Below are 22,185 nucleotides of genomic sequence, written 5' to 3'. Positions count from 1 at the left end.
AGGAGGGTGGAACAAGATAGGTTATAAGATCCCCTCCCACCCAAAACAGTCCGTGACTCCGTAATTTGATTATTCCATTTTGCATCCTGCTGGACACCTTCACTCCCCATGACCTTGCAGCCTTGACGATGACCCCGCTGCCACTGCTGCCGGCTGCTGGTCCCGCCGGGGACCTCGCACGGGGACCGGGACTCTGTCCCTCGTCTGCAGCCTCGTGTGACCAGAAGGACACCGGGGAAACGCCGTTTCTCGCGGGGCCTGAGCAGGCCCGAACCGGGAGGGGAGGGGGGGTGTTGAGCCAACACGATTTTGACCTAGCTCCGTTTCCGCCATCCGTTCTACCTCGAGGTGCCGGGGAGGCAATGCAGGGGCTGGAGGGAGCGCGGATTCTGCGCGGCCCCGCCCCGGGGCGGCCCCGCGCCTGCTCCGTGGAACTGCGGGTGCCGTCCCGGGCGCTCCCGGGTTGTACCGGGCCCGTACGGCGCCGTTCGGGGCATTCCGGGCCGTGCCCGCTGCATGCCGAGCCCGCGGGCCCTGCTGGGGCTGGGGCTGGGGCTGCTGGTAGCGGCGGCGCGGGCGGGCGGGCGGTGCCGGGACCGGCGCTGGGGCTGGCACCGGGACCAGGAGCTGTGCCGGTGTCTTCCGCGCCGCACCATGCACGTCCCCGGCCCCACGGGGCTCCGCTTCCTGGGGTAGGGCCTGGGGGAAGGAGGGAGGTGGGAGAGGAGGCGGGAGGTGCTTGGGGTCCGGAGCGGGGTCGGGCAGGGCAGGGTGCGGGCACGCCGAGAGGTGCAGAGGGGTCGGGCAGGACATGGGGTTGGGGTGCAGATCTACACAGGGGTGCAGCTCTTTGTGTCGTCGTCGTCCCCACTCCCCCCCATTCCCCGGCTCATGCAAAATCTAGGGGATCACGGCAGCCCCCAGTCTGGGCCTGGCCAGGTTTTGGGGTACCCAGGGGTGCTATCTCCCACCCTAGGCAGGAGGAGGCTCAGGCCATCGACCAGGAGCTCTTCGCTGAGTACAAGTTCAGCGTGGACCAGCTGATGGAGCTGGCAGGGCTGAGCTGTGCCACTGCCATTGCCAAGGTGGGGATCCTGGGGGGATGGAAGGGGTCCTGGCACTGTGGGCCAAGCTGCACCATTGCCAGAAGCAAGGTGGGGGTCCTGACATCGTGGGCTGAGCTGTGCCACTTCCAGGGTGGGTGCTCGGGAAGTGGTTGGAAATCCTGGGGGAGAGTTCCAGTGCTAAAGGCCGAATGCTATCACCACTATCAACAAGGTGGGGGCCCTGGAGGGAAAGGGAGGGTCCTGGGGGGTCTTGGCCCCTGGTACCAATCTGTGCTATCACCAGTGTGGGCACCAGGGAGGCAGGTGGTGAGCCTGGCAATGGTCCCAGTCCCATGGACATGCTAGTCCCAATTTGAGGGTCTTGCAAATCCTGGCCCGGTGGCATGGGCCCACTTCTCCATCATAACCCTGTGCCTCTTGCCCCCCCCATCAGGCCTACCCACCCAGCTCCTTCACCACGAGCCAGCCCGCTGTGCTGGTGGTCTGTGGGCCAGGGAACAACGGCGGCGATGGGCTGGTCTGCGCCCGGCACCTCAAGATGTTTGTGAGTCTTGCACAGGCAGCCACAGGGTCCCCATGAGGGTGTTGGTCTCTGTGCACCCTTGTACCTGTGGGCTCCAGGGTCCCACTCCTCTGGCAGCTGCTGGTGCCAGAGTGGGATTAGTTCAGGCCCCTTCTGCTCTTGCAGGGCTACCAGCCAACTATCTATTACCCCAAGCGGCCCAGCAAGCCCCTCTTTGAAGGTTTGACCACCCAGTGCAAGAAGATGGATATTCCCTTCCTCCCCGAGTTCCCAGCTGAGGTGAGGAGCAGCCCCCAGCTTGGTATCACCTGCCCCTGGAGCTGTGGCCAGGACTGCCTTTCACCTGCTGCCATCCCTGCCGCAGGCTGCGTTCATCGACGAGCTCTATGGCCTGGTGGTGGATGCCATTTTCGGCTTCAGTTTTAAGGGAGCAGTGCGGGAGCCCTTTGGCAGCATCCTCAGCACTCTGGAGCGTGTCACGGTGCCCATTGCCAGCATCGACATCCCCTCAGGTGAGTTACAGCTGCACCTGCCAGAGGAAGGTGCCTGGCCAGGGTGGTCCCAGCTGCAGCCTGGCTGTGGGGCTTGTTGCAGGCTGGGACGTGGAGAAGGGGAAGGCAGATGGCCTCCAGCCTGACATGCTCATCTCCCTCACGGCGCCCAAGAAGGCAGCGATGCATTTCACCGGCCGGTACCACTTCCTTGGGGGCAGATTTGTGCCTCCTGCACTCCAGGAGAAATACACTCTAAACCTGCCTGCATATCCTGGCACAGACTGCGTCCTGCAGCTGACCTAGAGCTGGAGCCAGAGGGGCTGGGGGGCCAAGCTCAGCGTCAGCGCTGCACACCAGCGCTGAATTCTGCCCAAGCCTCTGCTAGGAGGGTGCTCAGCACCTCACTGGGCTTCAGTGTGAGCCAGCAGGATCAGAAGGCCCAGGAGGTGGGAGTGGTGAGGGGCTGCAGGAAGAGCTTTGTTTGGGTTTGCTGCCTAATCCAAGTGCTACAGGTGTAAAGGTGATCTGGAATCCAGGGCTCTGCCACTCATGGCACCACTCACACTTCAGGATAATCTGATTACAATAAAGATTTATTCATGCTCTTAAAAAAAAATTCAGTACTCTGCAGCGTGTGTCCTTGTGTCACCTCTGTGACAGGCCCATGGCAAATGGGTCCCTACCCCAGGGTCTGGGGGGAACCAGGGTCACCCCTGGAGGTTCAGGTGGTGAAGTAAGGCTTGATCCAGCTCCAGACCAACTTGTCCTAGCCCAGCATCCCCAGGCAGATGGGCCACAGTGCTGGCATCTGGAATGAGCTCAGAGCACCCCATGGCACCCACCAGCACCAGGATCTGGACCCTGACAGCCAGGTGGGACTGACAGCTGCACAGCACAGCAGCCATGTCACTTGCTCACTCTGGCTCCCTCTTCTTCTTCTTCTTCTTCTTCCTCTTCTTTGTAGGGCTGTGTCCCAAGTCTGGCTCATCCGTGTCTTGTAGAGGTATGTCTGTTTCAGCTGGCTCTTCTTTGTCCTTCTTTTTCTGCTTCTTTTTCTTTCTCCTCTTTGCAGCTTTCCCCTCCTCTTCTGCTACCTCCTCATCTGTGCTTACCTCTGGCTTCTTCCTCTTCATGACTTTCCCCTCCTCTCCTGATACCTCTTCCACACATGGCTCCATGACCACCTTCTTCTTCTTCCTCATGACCTCTTCCTCTCCTGTCAGCTCCTCTTCTCTTGGTTCCCGGTTCTTTTTCTTCCTCTTCACCTTTTCTTCTTCCAACACCTTCTCCTGTTCTCTGTTTGGTTCCTGGCCCTGTGGTGCCTTGGGTTTGGCTCCATCCCTGGACTGTTTGCTTTTCTTCTTTTTGCCCTGGCTGCTCTCCAGGGGCTCCTGCTGCCTCTCCTGTTGCCGATATGTCGCCAGGAAGGCTCGTTCCTGCTCCTCCAGGCGTGCCAACTTGGCACTCATGGTCAGGCCGTGACGGGCACCCCTGCAATGACCACAGACCGTGAGTACTGGCACCTACCCAGCACTGAACGTGTTCGCCAGCCCAACCTGCTCAACAGCCCCTGCAAGGAGAGGGCAGCCCAACCAGGCAACCCCCCAGCCACTCACTTGTGTGCTGTGCGTCCCCCACACGCTTGCACCAGCTCCTCGTCTGTCAGCCTGTGGGACACAGACAGGTCCTGTCACCCCCAGCATCTGTGTGGGGGGAACACGGTCTGGACCAGGGCTTCACCTTGCAGCCCTCATTCCTCCCCATCAAGGGATGGGGCCCAGCCTCACCTCCTGACTGAAGAGAGGTCCAGCTTCTCCTCCTCCTCACTGCTCTCAGAGCTGGTGGGCAGTGTTACAGACTCCTCCCCACAGGCTGTGAGCGTGGCTGACTGCAGCAGAGACACAGGGACTGTGAGAAAGGGCAACAAGAAAAAGGGGGCTCTGGGAGCCACAGCAGCAATGAGCTAGGGCCATGCAGCCCCCAGGCTCCTGGGGCTGGTTACCTTCACAAAGCGACCGTACAGCAGGCTACCACTGCTGCCAGCCTTGCATGGCTTCTTATTGCTGATCCTGCCTCCCTGCTCAGAAAGCGCCTTCACAGAGATACCATCCTGGGTGAGAAAAGGCAAAGGGCTTGGAAATGATCTGTCCAAGGGGCTTCACCCCTCCAGCAGCACCTCTCCAGCACCACAGCCCCTGTGCAAGATGCTGCTTGCTGATAGGGCCCGGGGGGATACAGTGGCAGTACAGGAGCCACTGAAGGAACCCAAACGCCCTCCCATGTTTTCAACCCCTCCCTGTCCAACTGGGGTGTTCCCACCAACCCCCAGCCCTCCAACCTGCCCAGCCTCCACAGCGATGTTGGCAGCCGCCTTGTTGAAGACGTGGTCCCACCAGTGGAAGGTGAAGGGCTCCGCCGCGTCGTGTCCCACCTGCGGGGTGCAGAGGAGCTGCTGGAATGGCTGCTGCGGGCAGCGGGAAGCGGGCCAGGCCCGGGAGGGGATCCACACTCACCCCCGCCGTGTCGCACTTCACCTTCACCCGGATGGCCTCGGCGATGCCGTCCTCCCGCCTGCCCAGCCCCTGCCCTGCAGAGGAGGCACCGTCACCCCTGCACGGCCGGGGGGCACCGGAGGCCGGGGTGCTGCAGGACCCCGAGGGTCGGGGTGAGGTCGAGACCGGGTCCCGCAAGGAGGGGGCGGGGAGCCGGGCTCTGGGGACCACCGGGGTCTGGGGTGGGGGCCTGGGGGCTGCCGGGGTCTGCAGGGTCCCGGGGCTTGCGGGGGGCTGAGTCCTGGACGGAGCTGGGGCCTGGTGGAAGTAGATGGGGCGTGGGTGGGGGGCGACACGGGGCTTTGGGGGGGTTCAGAGTCTGGGAGTTCGGGAGGGCCAAGGGGGGGCGGGACAGGGCACGGACCGCGGTCCAGGGACCCCCGCCCGGCCCCACCTCGGCGCCAGCCGTGCCGCCTCAGCTGGGTCTCGGCGAACAGCATTCCGCGGCCCGGCGGGACCGGGGCGCTCATGGCCCGGCGGGTCCTCCGGGGGGGATCCCGGAGGGTCTCAGGGAGTCCCGGCGTGTCCCGAAAGGTCCCGGCACCGCCGCACGAGGCCGGGCCGCTGGTCAGGGGCAGTGCGCGTGCGCCAGGGGCGAGGCCGAGAATGCGCCGGGGACGGGGCGGGACATGGGGATAGAGATGGGGACACGGGGACAGGGACACGGGGACAGGGACACGGGGATAGGGACACGGGAGTACGGATATGGACAGGGGGACAGGGATATGGACAGGGGGATACGGATATGGGGATATGGATATGGACTCGGGGACAGGGATATGGACACGAGGATATGGATATGGACACGGGGACAGGGACACGGGGATAGGGACACGGGGATAGGGACACGGGAGTACGGATATGGACAGGGGGACAGGGATATGGACAGGGGGATACGGATATGGGGATATGGATATGGACTCGGGGACAGGGATATGGACACGAGGATATGGATATGGACACGGGGACAGGGACACGGGGATAGGGACACGGGGATAGGGACACGGGAGTACGGATATGGACAGGGGGACAGGGATATGGACAGGGGGATACGGATATGGGGATATGGATATGGACTCGGGGACAGGGATATGGACACGAGGATATGGATATGGACACGGGGACAGGGACACGGGGATAGGGACACGGGGATAGGGACACGGGAGTACGGATATGGACAGGGGGACAGGGATATGGACAGGGGGATACGGATATGGGGATATGGATATGGACTCGGGGACAGGGATATGGACACGAGGATATGGATATGGACACGGGGACAGGGACACGGGGATAGGGACACGGGGATAGGGACACGGGAGTACGGATATGGACAGGGGGACAGGGATATGGACAGGGGGATACGGATATGGGGATATGGATATGGACTCGGGGACAGGGATATGGACACGAGGATATGGATATGGACACGGGGACAGGGACACGGGGATAGGGACACGGGGATAGGGACACGGGAGTACGGATATGGACAGGGGGACAGGGATATGGACAGGGGGATACGGATATGGGGATATGGATATGGACTCGGGGACAGGGATATGGACACGAGGATATGGATATGGACACGGGGACAGGGACACGGGGATAGGGACACGGGGATAGGGACACGGGAGTACGGATATGGACAGGGGGACAGGGATATGGACAGGGGGATACGGATATGGGGATATGGATATGGACTCGGGGACAGGGATATGGACACGAGGATATGGATATGGACACGGGGACAGGGACACGGGGATAGGGACACGGGGATAGGGACACGGGAGTACGGATATGGACAGGGGGACAGGGATATGGACAGGGGGATACGGATATGGGGATATGGATATGGACTCGGGGACAGGGATATGGACACGAGGATATGGATATGGACACGGGGACAGGGACACGGGGATAGGGACACGGGGATAGGGACACGGGAGTACGGATATGGACAGGGGGACAGGGATATGGACAGGGGGATACGGATATGGGGATATGGATATGGACTCGGGGACAGGGATATGGACACGAGGATATGGATATGGACACGGGGACAGGGGGTAGATGGGGACAGGGATATGGAGACAGGGATATGGACATGGGGACAGGGTGTACACTGGGACAGGGATATGGAGAAAGGACAGAGATACGGAGACAGGTATATGGACATGGGGACAGCTATATGGAGACAGGAACAGGCATATGGAGAAAGGGATATGGACACGGGGACAGGGATATGAACACGGGGACAGGGATATGGACACGGGGATACGGATATGGGGATATGGATATGGACTCGGGGACAGGGATATGAACACGGGGACAGGGATATGGACATGGGGACAGGGATATGAACACAGGGACAGGGATATGGAGACAGGGATATGGACATGGGGACAGGATGGTACACAAACATGGGGACAGGAATATGGACATGGGGACAGGGATATGGACATGGGGACAGGGGATACATGGACATGGGCACGGGGATACACAGGCATGGGGACACAGACGCAGGTGTGCACACACATACAAAACCATGCATGCACATCTGCACCTGTGCTCACACCCTTGCACATTTGTGTACATGCACACATGAACGCATGCACACATACACAGACACACAGACCTATGCACATGCACACAGACACTCGTGTGTGTGAACATGACATGTACACCTACCCCTCCTCACCTGCTGAGAAATGCTCACAGCCCTGCTGGGTGTGTCACAGGCAATGCACACACACACAGAGCCCACTCAGCCTTGTACACACACACTCACACACATACACACTCACCCTCCCAGTTCCAGTGCACCTCCACTGTGGGTAGTGGCAGCTCTGATATAGCCAACCCTACAAGCTGGAAACACTCAAAAACCCACAGCAAACTCTGTTGAACATGACCAGCACCACCCAGGCAGCAACAGGAAAACAGGTGCCAGCTTGCTGGTGGAATTAAAAATAAATCATGTCAAAGAAACATGAATATAGCCCCAAATGTGTCATGGTCAGGTCTTGCAGCAGGAAATTCTCAGGGCTGGCCATGGCCCAACCATGCTCTAAATCATTATTTTCTGCCCTTAAATGCTGCAGAATTCAGCAGAGAGGCTGAGGAGCATCATTCAGTCCTTCCTCATGGCTCCTGTGGCTGAGCAAAGGTGCTTCAGCAGTTCCACATACACACACACACACATATATTTTCCAAGCTATCCTACTCCATGAGCTCCTAACCCCAGAATACTTCCTGACTGACCCTCTCTTGAGTCACTTTGACCTTGCCCTTCCATAGTCAGGGCTGTGGCCACAGGAAACTGCCTATACTATGGATCTTGGTAACAAAAAAAAAGGTTTATTGGAAGGAATGTAGATGTTGGTTTCCTGCGATCTTTCTCTCCTCCACATTTTACGGGTTTGGTTTCAAAGTTGGAAGTGTTACACTGGGATACTGGGGGAAAAGTCTGCGGATTCCCTCCAGGGAAAGGAGGGGGGATGAAGTGAAAATATATCTTGACAGCAGAAATCTCTCCCAATCAATCAGCAGGATTTGCCACTACCTGCTGCAGAAATTGCTTCTTTCATTATGTTTACAAGAATTAATTCTATTTATCAGAAAAAAATTAAAGGAAACAACCAGTAAGAGCACCTTTGGGCAATCCCTTGGGGAAGGAGAAATATGGGAGTGAGAAAGGGCAGTCCTTCCTTTGGAAGGGGGCCTTTGAACAGCACATTATCAGGGATTAGGGAAAGCTCTGGAGAGGATTAAGTTTTCACTAAAAGATTCCTTCTCACCAACCTTCAAAGTGCCTTTTTCTCCGGAGACTGGGAAGGCCAGATCTGCATCCCTGTGAGTTCCAAAGACCAGAACCAGCTGCGTCCAGCTCCCAGCTCTCTCCTAGTGATCCCAGCTTCAGTGTGTCCCACCACTGAGGAAGCTGCAGGCCCAACCCTCCCAGCTCTCCTTCCCAGTACATGAGCAGTACAGCAAGCAAAGCCTCTGGGAGCAGCATGGAGTGGGCAGCTTTGCCAGACTGCTGGGGGAAGCTGGAGAACCGGGAGGTGGCATCAGATGGACACAAGGAGCTGCAGGCTGCCTTGTCTCTATTTTAACATCTTGGCTGGTAGGCTGGCAAACAGGGAATGATCCCAAAATGGCACGAGAGCAGATGCTACAATGAGAGACAGGAGAACTGTGTTTTCCCATTTAAACAAGCAAGAGACACCAAGGACTGGATGGCCTGTGAGGGCTCATCGTAGCCTTTCAGGAGTTAAAGGGAACTTGTGAAAATGAGGGTCAGAGTCTTTTTACAAGGACAGATAATGATGACTCAAGACAAAATGGTTTTAAACCAAAAGAGAGAAGACTTACGCTGGACATTGGGAAGAAATTCTTCCCTATGAGGGTGGTGAGGCCCTGGCACAGGGTGCCCAGAGAAGCTGTGGCTGCCCCTGGATCCCTGGAAGTGTCCAAGGCCAGGCTGGACAGGGCTTGGAGCAACCTGGGATGGTGGAAAGTGTCTCTGCCCATGGCAAGGGGTGGAATAAGATGAGCTGTGAAGTCTTTTCCCAACCAAACGAATAGTTTGGGATTCTCAAACTTCTGTAGACTCTCCTAAGTGGTTCACAGCCATCTGCATACACTACAGCACGTCCCCACCATGCAGGATTTATTTCCAACCAGCTTTGGAGTCACCAAACTGCTCCATCCCTCCAAGTCCCTGTTCCAACACAGATCCCCTCACACACACCACTTGCAGTGTGGTGACACTACCATGTCACACCTTCCCAACACACTGAGGGGGTGGAAGGATAATTTCTGCCCGGCCAGAAACAACACTGGTGGTACTAATTTTACTCCTCAGAGTTCAAACTCACCATGGGGCGATATCCCCACTCCCTGTGACCCTGTGCACCCCCCTCTGCACCCTCCCTTCCCTGCTTGCACCATCCATCCTCCCACAAGCACATTCCTTACAAGGGCTGGCTTGTGCAGGGACACAGTTTAGTGCTGTCAAGGGACCTGAAGAGATCCCAAGGCTCACACAGGCCTTTTCAGGAGCCTGTTTTGAGCTGCAAAGGGGCCAATCAGTAACATTTGGAAAGAGCTCTGACCCTGCCACTGCCAATCGGGATCTCCAGTCCCATCCCTACACACCTCTGTGCAAACTTCCCACATCTGAGGAGAGGTTGCACAAAGCAAACCACACATTTGTGCACAGGCCTCCAGAAGAGGTTAAAGCTGCTTTCTAAATCCTCCTCCAACGGATTACTGTCTCATTAGGATGCACACACAGAGGCAGGAGTGTTTCCAGCACCATGCTTTCTCCACCACCACCACCTACACTCTCAACATCATGAACACCCATTGATCCCAGTTCCAGCTAGGGAGCCAGCTGGGTGCAGCAGGTTTTACAGGTATGCAGCAAACTCCTGTTCCCTGTCTGCCCAATCCTCCCACACCGAAAGAAATTTAAAACTATCAAATAACACTGATTCCCAGTTCCCAACAGTTCCAACAGTTGCTAATTGTCAATTCTAATTCAAAGGAATTCTTTGCTTCAAAGGAATTCAATGCTTCCAAACCAGCACTTTAGGACCAGTATTTGGGAAGCTTCAGCAGCATTCCTGAAGTGTCAAAGGTTTCCTGGCCACAAAGGATGGTGGCTGGGCCAGATGGAGAGGGAGTGTGACACCCCCATGCCTGCACTGAATACAGGGAACAGGACAGGACAGATTAAAGCCAAGGAACTGCAAACTGGCCCAGCTGAGCCAAGGCAGACAAGGATGAGACAGGGATGCAGGGAGACAGACGGTTGTGCGCATTTATTTTCCTTTGATAAAAATGGTGTATGCAAATAACACAGCCATGGAGGCTCCTGGGATATACCACCCTGCTGGTCCTGGGGAGTCTCTTGGACAACTGGAACATTCGAACACGCCAGAATGGAAGGGGGGGTGGAGGATGGATCTGAACTGGGAAGAACATTAAGTTCAACATTTTCCAGTGAAGCGAAAAGACTGTTAGCTTATTTTCCCATTTCCTTTTTAGTTTTCACACTTGTAGAAATGAGCCCACTGAGCACAGGAGTCAATGCCCCTGGACACCTCTGACCAGGAACCACATGACTTGGGCAGAAACACACCTTCAAAACACCTTCCTCTGCACAGCACCTTCTACTCAAGCTCAAGAACAGCACACCTGGTCACTGCACACCCCTGGGCTCCATTACACCACCCCCAGAGTGTCACACTTCAAATGCAGGTTTTGTACCCCTTAACCCTCTACCCGGAGACTGGAGGCACCTGTGAGTGAGGGACGTGGGCTCGGTTCATCCCAGGAAACATTAAGACAAATGACATCAGAAATTCTCAGGTAATTTCAATTTTTCTTTTGATCCATTCCCAATAAGATGCTGAGAGAAATAACCAATCCCCAAACTTGGCTCAATATTTTAAATATTTGCCTGAAAGGAGGGCTAGGGGAAGGAATCATGTACAGTTAAAATCAAGCTACTCAAAACACAATCATTCAGGTAAGTAACTAGAAGTATCGCCTCTACCATCTAGAGAGAGAGAGAAAAGAGTGTCTGAGACAGGGCATATTTAGGAAAAAATACACATCTGAAGTCTCTGTGGCCACGATGAGAACTGGAATCCACATACAAGCCAGTTAAAGAGCATTTCAACATGAAATCTTAACTTAGTAGGAAGGTCAGGGGTTAAGCTGTATCTTTTTGTTTTAAATACATGGACAGCTGTCAGACATGAAAATGATGGCGGGCTTTCCGGAAAGATCCCCTGTGCATGTGTATGGATGCATGTGCTGACGTCTGTGGGGCAGCAGGACAGAGTTTAGGAAGGCTGGGAGCCCAGCAGTCTCTCAATAGCTGCGTTGATGTCCCCACCGGTGGCAATGAGCGCCTGGAGATTGGCCTCACGGTTGATGAAGCCCATGGCATTCAGCTGCTCCAGCTGCTGTTGGAATCGCACTTCAGGACTCTGCGCCTGTGAGGGGAAGGACAGAGACCTTGGAGTCACAGAGCACAGGCAGTGCCAGCAGCCATGGCTGTGCAGAAACTCCAAGCTCAGCTTCAGGTTCATGTAGGAACAGTCTCAAAGTCCTCTTGGGCTGTGGCACAGCAGCCACACCAGAGTCAGTCCCGGTTCGGTACTGACAGTGGCAGCAGTGCACTGCTGCCCCAGCAAGCTGAGCTTAAACCTCTCAAAGTGTTCAACACCCCAAAGAGTCAGCCAGACCCCAACACCAAATCTGGCCAAGAGCACCCCAGCCACAAGAGACTGTTGGAGACCACATTCCCTAAATGGGGTGAGGTGGGAATCCCCCTGGAGACCTCCCTGTCTGTGCCAGCACGCACTGGGCATTACGTACTTGAGAGCTTCCTCCGGCCAGCAGCTGGATCATCTGCTGCATGAGCTGCTGTTGAGGGTTACCACCCCCAGCTGGAGAGGCACTGGCCGGCGTCGAAGCGGAGGGAACAGGGTTCTCCGGGATTGTGCTTCCTCCTGTGGAGGACGGGGGCATCCGGGGCATGCCGAAGGAGCCGAGGCTGCAGAGGAAGGCAGGACATGCTCAGGTGACACTGGCATTCTGGTCACCCCCCCAGAGTGGGGCAGCAGGGCAGCCAGCAGGCTCCATCAGGCTGGGCCTCACTGAAGGCCCTGCTACAGGGCAGCTCTGAAAACAGAACTGGCTGCATCCATATTCTGGTCACACATGGCACTGGGAGTGAGCAGAACTAACAGAAGCCTGCAGAGAACTACTGTGATGGAGCATGACCCGTGGTGACAGTAAGCAGAGAGCTGAAGGCTGCCAGTAGATCAGCCTGCCCCAGCAGAGCCACCCAGCTTTGTGTCTGTCCATCTCATACTGCTTTCCAGAGATAAAATTCTTGAGTTCAGTCTGCACCAAATGCAGCAAACAAAGGATGGGGAAGGACCAAGTGCATTCCAAACCTTTTCTCCAAAAAGAAAGGGTCAAGGACTTCCCAGTGACGTACAAGCAAGCAAAAAGTGCTAATTAGCTGCTCAGAGAGCCCTGCAGGCACACACCCGCACAAGTCCCCATGACAAAGCGCCCTAAACAGATCTCCCAGATGAATCCACAGCCAGTTCTGCCTGCTGGTACTGGGCACAGCAGCTCTGCCTGCATGGCCCCGCTTCGGAGCGCTCCGTACCTTGGCACTAGTCCGGGGGCCTCTGTCTGCAGCGTCTGGAGTCCCTGCTGGATCTGGAGCAGGGCCTGCATGGCACGGGGGTTGGTGAGGATGGACAGGGAGTCCGGGTTCTGCATCTGGGGACCAAGGCAGAGAGACATCACAGTAGCAACCAGTGAGAGCTCAGGCAGACAGAGCTCCAACATGGTCACACCTGAGCCAGTACCAAGGCTCTTGCCTGTGGCCAGCGCTGGCCTTTGTGTCTGGATCCTCTTCTGAGGCTCCAGACTGCAGGGCTCACCTGCAGGCACACTCACAGTGTTCACATCAGGTTTCCTAAATGAACTGGGTGCATCAGGGGACACATGCCTTTGGACTCTGATTTACCTGAGAATCAGCTGCTCCAGCACAATTAGCTGTGTAACTTTTGTAATCTCAACATAGTGAGAGGGTTACCAGTAGCTTAACAAGCCTCATCTGGAGTCCACCTTTCAGTAATTCAGATGAGTTAATTCAGACTACCTTGTCTAACCAAGTTTTTCCTCTTTGTCTTCCTCTTTTCCCCTGTGCAACCCCCTTCTTTCCTCAGCCCAGCCCCCCAAGCCCACATGCTTCCTAGTGCACTCGACCAGCTGAGATCCTGCCTATCCCACAGTGGGGGAAGAAGCTCTGGAGCCAGGGGCTGAGGGCAGCACAGGGCCAACCGGAGGCCTTTACCTGCTGCAAGAAGACAGGGAGCTGAAGGCGGAGCTGTTCTTGAAGCTGTGGATTCCCAGCAAAGAGGGGGACATTTACCATGATCTAGCAAGAGACAGCACATGTAGGTAGGGTCAGAGGGTTGCTGCCACTTGCTGTTAAACCCTATGCAACTAAGCCATGAAGAACAGGTCAGTTATGGGGCCCCTGACTCCCTCCCTGGGCTCCCCTGCTAAGGGGGATCAAAACAGGACAGCTCAATTCCTGATAGAAGTGTTGAACAGAAGCCACGTGGCCAGAGGCAAAGAGAAGGGCCATTCCCATGCCCCTCTGAGAGCCACCTCTTGTGTTAGGGGCTCTGCAAACACACAGGGCTCAGAGCTGGCTATCAAGAAAAAATACCAAACTCTGTTTTCACTCTGCTCCAGTGAGGAGCAGATAAACCAGTCTGATCCCAGCAGCAGACTGACCTCACACTGAGCTCATGGCCTGCCTGGCAACAGCAGACAACTGCAACACTTTTACCTGTGCTGCGAAGTCCGGGTTCTGGGCAAGAGTTTGCATCATGCTCCGCATGTAGGGGGCAGAGATCATATTCTGCATTAACTGAGGGTTTTCAGAAATCTGCTGCAGGAGTCCTTGCATCTCTGGGCTGTTGAACATGCCTGCAAGGGGAAGGGAAGACAAAGGAAAACCCCTGATGAGCCTGAGCACCACTGCACTGCCTGAAGTACAATGTGACAGGTGACAGCACTGCCTGTACTCCATTCCCCAGCCAGCAGCAAACATGGCTGTGGACAGCCATGGCAGTGCTCTGCTGGCCACTCTCCTGCTCTTGAGAGCTTCAGGGTCAGCAGAGTTCCCAAAGGAACCATCCAACAAGTGCGTCAGAATAATTAATTTGGGTCTGCAAGTAGGCTAGACCCATTCCTCTGGATAACAGCCACAGAGAGGGCTCAAATGCCCAAGGAACTGGTGCTCCAAGGAAGGCTGGGTGACCTGCTTAGCCAGCAGCACCCTCCGGTTCCTCCCTTACGTACCAGCGCCGATGCTGGCAGCATTCAGCCCGAAGGGGTTGGATACAGTCGGGGTGCCCTGGGTGGTTGCCGAGCCCGTGCTCCCTTCACTGCTGGGTGCCTGACTCTGGGAAGCAGGGGGTGTGGGGCTCCAGGGGTTTGGCAACGGCTCTCTGTTCTCTGTCCGCAAAGGCTGAGAGCTCGAGCTGTCAGAATTCCCCGTCAAGGAAGAGAAAGGATTGTTGCCAAACTAGGGAGGAAAAAAAAAAAAAAAAAAAGAAACAGATGGAATCAGTTAGTCCCAGCAGACCAACATCGGCACTGAGTGAGCCAGGGAACAGCCGATCATATTCAGCCAAGTCCAGAATTTGCTAAACACGTGCCATGATCCACCTCCTGAGAAATCTGCAGTCCACAACACACCTCACTCAGAAAAAGACCAGGCTCAGGATTGGCCACAGCTCCAGATTCAGCTCCCAAATGTAGCTTCAAAATGCCCCTGCAAAACCAGCACCCAGACATATCAGTAGGTAATGCTGGACTGGAGTATGTCTGCACAGCCCTCTGCAGCCAGACCTGTGGTCCCTCCTCCTGTACTACCAGCCAACTGGATCTGAGCCAGCTCTGCTCCAAAGGCATCAGGCTCCAGCTAATCCAGGGAGCAGAGGGCTGTGGTAACAGTGACAGGGCCTGCCTATCGGTCAGGGCTGGTATCCAGCCTGCTGGGGGACTGGAGAAGCCAGAGCAGGTCCCTCCTCCAACACCTCAACCCATGCCACGAGAGGCACTGCACCATGTTCTCCAGCCAGTGCCTGCACTTGAGTGGAGGGATGAAGAGCCACACTCTAGGAAAACTCTCCCATCAGCACAGGGGACAGGGAAAGACCCCTTTCCCACACTACACCACACCCAGAACACAGCCAATACCTGCTCCCTGGCCGCACTGAACATGGGCTCCTGGATGTCCGTGTACATCCGGCGCAGGGCATTGTATCCTCCTGGAATGCTCTCGAGGTTACTCAAAGCACGGTCCTGGTTCCGCATCATCTCCTGCATCATGGCAGGGTTACGAGCCAATTCCATTGTCTGCGAGAAGGAGGAAAAGGTGGAAAGCTCAGGTCTACATGTACCATAAAGGGCCAAAGTGGATCAAGAGCCAGGTCAGCAGCCAAGCGCTGAAAGAGTTAAATCTCAGCTCCCAGGAGAGAGAAGATAATTAAACTCAATTTATAGGCAGAGAGCAGAGAGATCATTTATCCAAGCAAAGAGAGCCCAGAGATCCAGGCTCCTCCCCAGCCTTGCTCAGCTCTCTTCCTTCTCAGCCTTGGTTCAGCTTGATGAGACTGTCCTGTTCCTAAGCAGTATCAGGACATCCAAACATCAAATACCCATATGTTCCCACTCAGACTGGATGGACTATACACAAAAACCGGGAAAGTGGATCCTTCCACCCTCTCCAGACTTCTGATGGGTCTCCCCTGCACAAAGAATATCCGGGTCTCATTTGAGGAACTGCTTAAGTACAGATTGTTCACAATTTAGTCCTGCAGCTCTGCAATTTCATGTATGGCCAACACAGTTGGAAGCAGAGTAACTGAGAAGCAGATGGAAACTAGGCTCATTCAGCACAACCCTCTTGACGAGCCTTCCCAGGAAACAGCAGAGTCCCATCAATGGCTACTGACACCCAGATTCTCACTGATCCCTTAGGATGCCCTTGTGATGAACCTTTCATCTTCCAGACAGCCAGTCCTCTTGAACAGGGTCCTCTTTGTTCTGGGAAAAATGAGATCCCTCTGGGATCCCAGCCTACACTAGTGTTCCCCACTGATGATACAGGTAGTGAAACACTCACATACCACAGCTGTGGTCTCTACGTGATCTGTCAAAAGAACTAGAGAGAAACAAAGAGCTTTTGCAGTAGCTTCACTTCTTCAGCACTGTTTTTACTCCCATTTCTGAATCACAACACAGTAGCCTTGTAGTCAGCATGCTAGGAAAATCCCAGCATCCCTTTTTTTTCCCCAATACACCACGGATTCAATAGCTCTGAAAGGGAGCTAAGAGTTACAAGGATGTGAGTTGAGTAAACAGTATTCATGGAACTCAAGACCACCAGCTGTTTGCAGGGAGCTCACAGCAGGAAGGAAGGGATCTCCAAAACCACTGCTTTGGCATTCCCACTCCTCCTCACAGTGCAGACACTGATGCTGGTCCACAAAGACTCTCCTCAACTCTTTACTGAACCCTGATGTGACTCACCTGCCTCATGAGCTCTGGGTTATTGAGCATGTGGCTTATCTCCGGATTTCGCTCCATGAGCTGCTGCATCTGGGGATTGGCCATGATCATCTGCCTCATGAGGTCAGGGTTAGACATCATGTTCTGCACCAAGGGATTCTCCATGATCTGGGAAAGCATCTCTGGGTTGGACATCAGCTGCCGCTGCATCTGCTGCTGGAGCTCCATGAAGTTGGCAGAGCCCATCCCAAGGTTGCCCAGCCCAGTGATGCCACCGAAGCCAGCTGGAGAGGGAACAACAAATATGAAGAGAGGCGTGACTCAGTAACTGTCAGCAACTGCAAAAGAGGACAGGCTTCATCCCCACAAATCCAGGAGTATCCTGTATTCCTACGGCAGCCAGCTCTGAGTAAGGACATCCCTACACACACACTTCACTCAGTGACAGTACCTTGAGCAGGGACACAAAGCTGTGCCATTGGAGTGACTCATGCAAAGCCCATGGCAAGCAGAGATAACAGGGGTCAAGAACCCCATCTCCTTGGTCTACTCCCAGAAAACTCTTCCTTCTCACAACCCCCACTTACACAGGATAGACGCAGCACTGCTGGGGCCTCCATCTCCAGGACCTCCCACGGTCCCTGACCCGCTGCTCCGTCTGCTGCCACTCCCCGCGTCCGGACCAGCACTGCTAGATGTAGAGGGCTGAGATGGGGCAGCAGGAGAAGAAGGGGTTGCAGTGGGGGCAGAAGCAGCATTGGGGGCAGAAGCAGCAGATGTTGAATCTTGGACCCTGCAAAGGATAAAAAGCATTAAACTCCTGGTTGCGAGGAAGGACAAGGGGACACAGGATGCACACCCCACAATCACTGGGCTCCCAGCACACCAGTCATCCCCACAGCAGCCAGCCCCAGTTTCCATCCCATCTCTGCCTGCACTGATCCACTGCTGTGCTACCAGGTGCCTTCCATCTGCTAGAATCTGCCTCCCATCCTGATGCACTGCAGCCCCTGACATGTCGTGGCCCACGCAGAGCAGCTAGACAGGTCTTAGCCTAAGTTGTAGCCAACTCTTCCTTGAATCCCACTGAACTTTTACTGCAGCCATATCCTTGAGCAATGACTGTGCTCCAAACAGGAAAATCCTTCTGCTGTCCCACAGAAACCACAAGAGGTTACAGCAGGGCTAGTGCATGGGGTAAACAACAATGTCCACTTCTGAATATTCCTATCAGTGCTTCTGAGGCAAAAAGAAGCATCAGCATTACTGTACAAAGAGGGAAACTCAGGTATGAGGCAGCCAGCACCTGGTTCACAAAGCAATGGAACATTTCTGGCTAGCTTGGCTTCAAATTCCCACCTCTGCCACTGGCTAAACCCTGATGCGAGGCTCCTACTCCAACATAAGTCGTCTGGAGCTTCTTTTAACACACCCACACAGACACTGTGTTGTAAGTCACCACGTAGCAGGTGCTGGACATCAGCTTTGCTGAATACACCAATCCAGGTTAGTACCTTGTTACCACAGTTACTCCTCAAGAGTGTTACAGGAAGTTGAAAGGGAACATGTAAAGATTTTCTGAAGCCTCTGTAGTCACAAGAGTGAGTCCTGGATTAGTGTTGAAGAGCTTTCATTAAATTATACCACAAGATTCACTTTACTCACCTCAATAATGCTATTATACTTCTGACAATAAGAACAATGATTTCCTTTTTTTTTTCCCAGACCAAGAATTATTCATTTTCTCTATCTCCCTTTCCTTTTTCACTCTTCTAGAACTTGAAAAATCAACCCTGAAGGTCTCTGTCCACTGTCCAGACTAACCTGACTGATGCTGAAAACCAGTGGCCACTGAGAAAGGTGAAGAGTAAGGAAACAAAGCAAATGGGAAGCTGAACAAGGAAGGAAGAAGGAAGCTAGAGAAAGGGCACTTGGTTTCTCTCAGCCTCTTCTCACAGGAAGAGACTGTAATGTCTTCAGTAAGCACTTATCTAGGATTATTAGCAGGAGAAAAATGAGCAGCCTAGGAAAGCTCTGATTCACCCTTTGAAATAGTTCACCAATACCACATTTAGACTGGAGACAGCAGAAACATCCACAGGCTCTCAGGCTATCTGGAGAGGCAGAATCCAAGGAGAGGCTGCAGAACATGACAGTACACTTCCTTGTGTTTGTAAAAAAACAGGTGGAAAAAAACTGGGGAAAAATCCTATGTTGATTAATGCAGCTGTCCCAGAGGACAGCAGAACTGCACAGAGACATAGCCCTGGAGCTCCCCAGGAGTTGGGGCACACTGCGGCCAGAGCCCGAGGCACAGCTGTGAACGGCCTTTCAAGATCAATGAAATGTGGCTGCAACTAAAGCACAGCAGCTGTTCCCAAAATCCTTCCATGGCCACCACCCCTCTGGAAAGTGCTGGGAAGAGCTAAACCCGCAGGACGCTGAGGTCAGCCCTGTGTCCCATTCTCAGTCTGAGGTCTGTGGTGCACGTGAGCCACATCCCCACTGGGAACTGCCCCGGGTGCACCAACAGCACCACATAAGCACCCCCACACTGTCCCATGTGTGTGGTTGCACAGCCCGACGTGGAGCATCCCCTGTTTGCACTGGCCTGTGCAGCTGTGCCTCCAGGGGCCACACAGGAGCCCCTCAGGGCTTGCATGCCATGTGCCTCCTGTGGTGCCTCAGAGAGCCTGAGCACAGGCTCAGAGCTGGGTATGTAGCAGGAGGTAACAGAAAACCCAGGTATTGGCTCCTACAGCAACACAAATTCACTGGGAAAGCAATTTCTTTTACCAGTAACTTTTTCTAGAACTTCTGCTGGTTTGCTAGAATCATTATCCATTTCTGATGGGTTCTTCCAAAGACACACACACACACACACACACACGAGTAATGGTAAAACACCAGCCTCTCCAGGCTACGACACACCACCACAGCCGTGTCATCCATGGACAGATTAGTGACAAGCCCCACTGCTGCGTGGTACAGCTGGGGTAGGGAAAGCTCATCAGGATCATCACAATCAGTTATTCCCAGCCCCCATTTGACCCCCAAGACCAAACTCTTACTTCTGCAGAGTCTTAATGACCAAGTGAACAGTGAGCCCATCTTTGATCCCATGTTGATTCAACGTGTCTCCATCCTTCAGGATCTTCCCAGCAAAGATCAGAACCAGCTGATCTTGTTTGGCTTTAAACCGTCTAGAAATCTCTTCTTTGAACTGGAAAACAAACAGAGCATTTTTCAGGCAGAGGATTGGTAAAGCTCCAGGGATCACATCCACTCTGGGAACAGCACAAGGAACTGACAAGCCCTCAGAGACCATGAAGGTACCACACACTCACCAGTTGCTGATGATGTCTGAGGTGTTAACGAAAACCAGAACAAAGCAAATACAAGCTCTGAAATCACAAACTATGGAGTAAATCTCAGAAAAAACAGAGCCATTCCCTCAGAATAGCTGAAGGCTTCTAAAGCCAGACCAATTGTGCTTCAGGCCTAACCCAAACACACCATTTATCCTGAATGACTGAACTGGTTTCCTCTGCTCATTTGAGTTTTTTTTTTTCTAAGGAAAGCCAAACTCTGATTTAATACAGGACAGAGCTCTATGGAAAAGGGAATAATCCTTTATCAGCCAATGGAAAAAAACTAGGTCTTCTCCAATTCCTATTTCTGCAACTGAATTCCCTGTGAGCATGCCACAGAGCATGGACACCTCTTCCTTACTGTGTGCTGTGCTGGGATTTACACCTGCAAGCAAGACTCTCACTGCTGGCCCTGCCAGAGCATTCCCAGATGGATTTGGAGGAAATAAAGCCTTGTACTTGGAAAACACACACTATAGGGAATTCAGAGGAGAAGGCCAAGATGGAGAGTGAAACACGTACTGGTTCCAGAGCTCTCAGCCTTCGCACCAGAACTCTAAAAACAAGGCTGGACATGGCATAGCCCTGGGCCCAGATCACCCTGCCTGTATTTCTCCTCACACACAGCTCTATGTTCCTCCCCACACAGCTCCATGCCTTCCCTACACAAAGCCCTTACTCCACACTCCCTGTACCAATGGGCTCCCTGAACAGAAGGAGGGCCATACATGCACAGCCTCTGTCCACACCATGAACTGCTGCCCAGAGATCCCTGCCAAGCCCTTCACAAGCTGACCTCATGCCCTGTGTCCGACCAAAGCACGCAGCCAGCCCAGCGCAGAGCCCATGACACCTTGTCCCAGTGGGCATCTCCACTTCCTCAATGCCAGGACCAGCCCTAGAGCCAGCCCCTGCCAATCCCAGCCTTTGCTAACCGCAGCTCTTGCCAATCCCAGCCCTCTCCCACTCCCTAGCAGGTGCAGAGTTCCCCCCAGCCCACCCGTGGCAGGGCCGATGTTTCCTTTCCTCCACCTCATCCAACGTTGGTTCCAAACATCTGCCAGGCTCCTCTCCCCTTTCCCGGGGACCTCGCCTCCAGAGAAGTCCAGAACTACGCCAGGACCCCCAGATGGCCCCCCCCCCGCACCCGTGCGGCTCTGCCCACAACCCGAACCCCCTTCCCACACCTCCGCTCAGGGAACACCCTCCCATGCAGCCCAGCCCACGCGGGCCAAGCCCCCAGACCCCACCCCGGTCCTTCACACCCCTCCCACTGCCACCACCCCCAAAACCGCTCTCCGAGTCCCTCAACTATTGTGGTTTCGACACCTACGACCCCTCCCACAGGTGAGCTCCCCAGACCACCTCCCGCCCTCGGGACTCTTTCCACTCCAAAACCCTCCAGAACCTCCCTCCTTCAGCTCTCCCGGCCCCCTCCTACCCTGGCTCCAGCAGGGCCCAAAGGCCCGAGGTGCCCCGAAAGGCCCGGCTCGCCCCCGAAGCCAGGCCCAGCCCTGATCCGGATTTTCAAGAGGCCCCCCAGACCCTCTGACCGCCTCCAGCCCAGAGCCCCCTTCCCCCGCTCCTCACGCCCGCCCGAAATTCCTCCCCGGCCCCAAACTCAGGTCCCTTCCCAAAAACCTTTTATCCCACTCCTCGATCCCTTGCCCCCAGAGCAGCCGCTCGCACCCCTCAACACCCGCGACAGCCCCCCCCAGGCCTCTCCGCCCCCCCGGCCTGCCCCCGCCCCCACCTCGCGCACGGAGGCGCCGTCCGCGATGACGATCTCCTCTTTGTCCTTGGGGGTCTTCACGGTAACGCGGATGAGCCCCCCGCCGGGCCCTGCCTGGCCGTCCCCGCCAGGCCCGGGGCCGCCGCCACCGCCGCCGCCACTCGGCTCCGCCATCTTCGCCGCCCGCCGCCAGCCCGGGCCACCGCCACCACAGAGAGCCGGGAGCGGCGCCACAGCACCTCCTCGGCCCGCGACAGCGCCCCCCGGCGGCCCGGAGGGAGAGCGACAGCGCAGGGGCAGGGAGAGACAGCGGG

General features: G+C 55.2%; 3 protein-coding genes across 3 annotated transcripts; 1 reads left to right on the top strand and 2 right to left on the bottom strand.

The window, feature by feature from the left end:
* Positions 1-440: 440 nt before the first annotated feature.
* Positions 441-2,699, top strand: NAXE (NAD(P)HX epimerase). The gene is made up of 6 exons (XM_062511316.1): positions 441-692; positions 977-1,085; positions 1,501-1,611; positions 1,756-1,869; positions 1,955-2,102; positions 2,185-2,699. Exons 1-6 carry the CDS (start codon positions 517-519, stop codon positions 2,385-2,387), a joined length of 861 nt encoding a protein of 286 aa, XP_062367300.1. The 5' UTR covers positions 441-516; the 3' UTR covers positions 2,388-2,699.
* A 163-nt stretch (positions 2,700-2,862) lies between these two features.
* Positions 2,863-5,106, bottom strand: LOC134055170 (G patch domain-containing protein 4). The gene is made up of 7 exons (XM_062511314.1): positions 5,031-5,106; positions 4,598-4,671; positions 4,423-4,515; positions 4,087-4,194; positions 3,872-3,972; positions 3,701-3,751; positions 2,863-3,575 (listed from the first exon to the last, which is right to left on the bottom strand). Exons 1-7 carry the CDS (start codon positions 5,104-5,106, stop codon positions 2,999-3,001), a joined length of 1,080 nt encoding a protein of 359 aa, XP_062367298.1. The 3' UTR covers positions 2,863-2,998.
* A 5,909-nt stretch (positions 5,107-11,015) lies between these two features.
* On the bottom strand, positions 11,016-22,045 carry UBQLN4 (ubiquilin 4). The gene is made up of 11 exons (XM_062511436.1): positions 21,893-22,045; positions 19,840-19,991; positions 17,356-17,561; positions 16,790-17,052; positions 15,455-15,613; positions 14,552-14,777; positions 14,037-14,176; positions 13,533-13,616; positions 12,837-12,952; positions 12,032-12,209; positions 11,016-11,646 (listed from the first exon to the last, which is right to left on the bottom strand). The coding sequence occupies exons 1-11, from the start codon at positions 22,043-22,045 to the stop codon at positions 11,494-11,496; spliced, it is 1,830 nt and encodes a 609-aa protein (XP_062367420.1). The 3' UTR covers positions 11,016-11,493.
* Between the last annotated feature and the right edge of the window lie 140 nt (positions 22,046-22,185).

This window comes from Cinclus cinclus, chromosome 31 (assembly GCF_963662255.1).
Source record: "Cinclus cinclus chromosome 31, bCinCin1.1, whole genome shotgun sequence".
Classification (NCBI taxonomy): domain Eukaryota; kingdom Metazoa; phylum Chordata; class Aves; order Passeriformes; family Cinclidae; genus Cinclus; species Cinclus cinclus.
The sequence above is the reverse complement of the archived record's forward strand: the minus strand, read 5'-3'. Positions and strand labels throughout refer to the sequence as shown.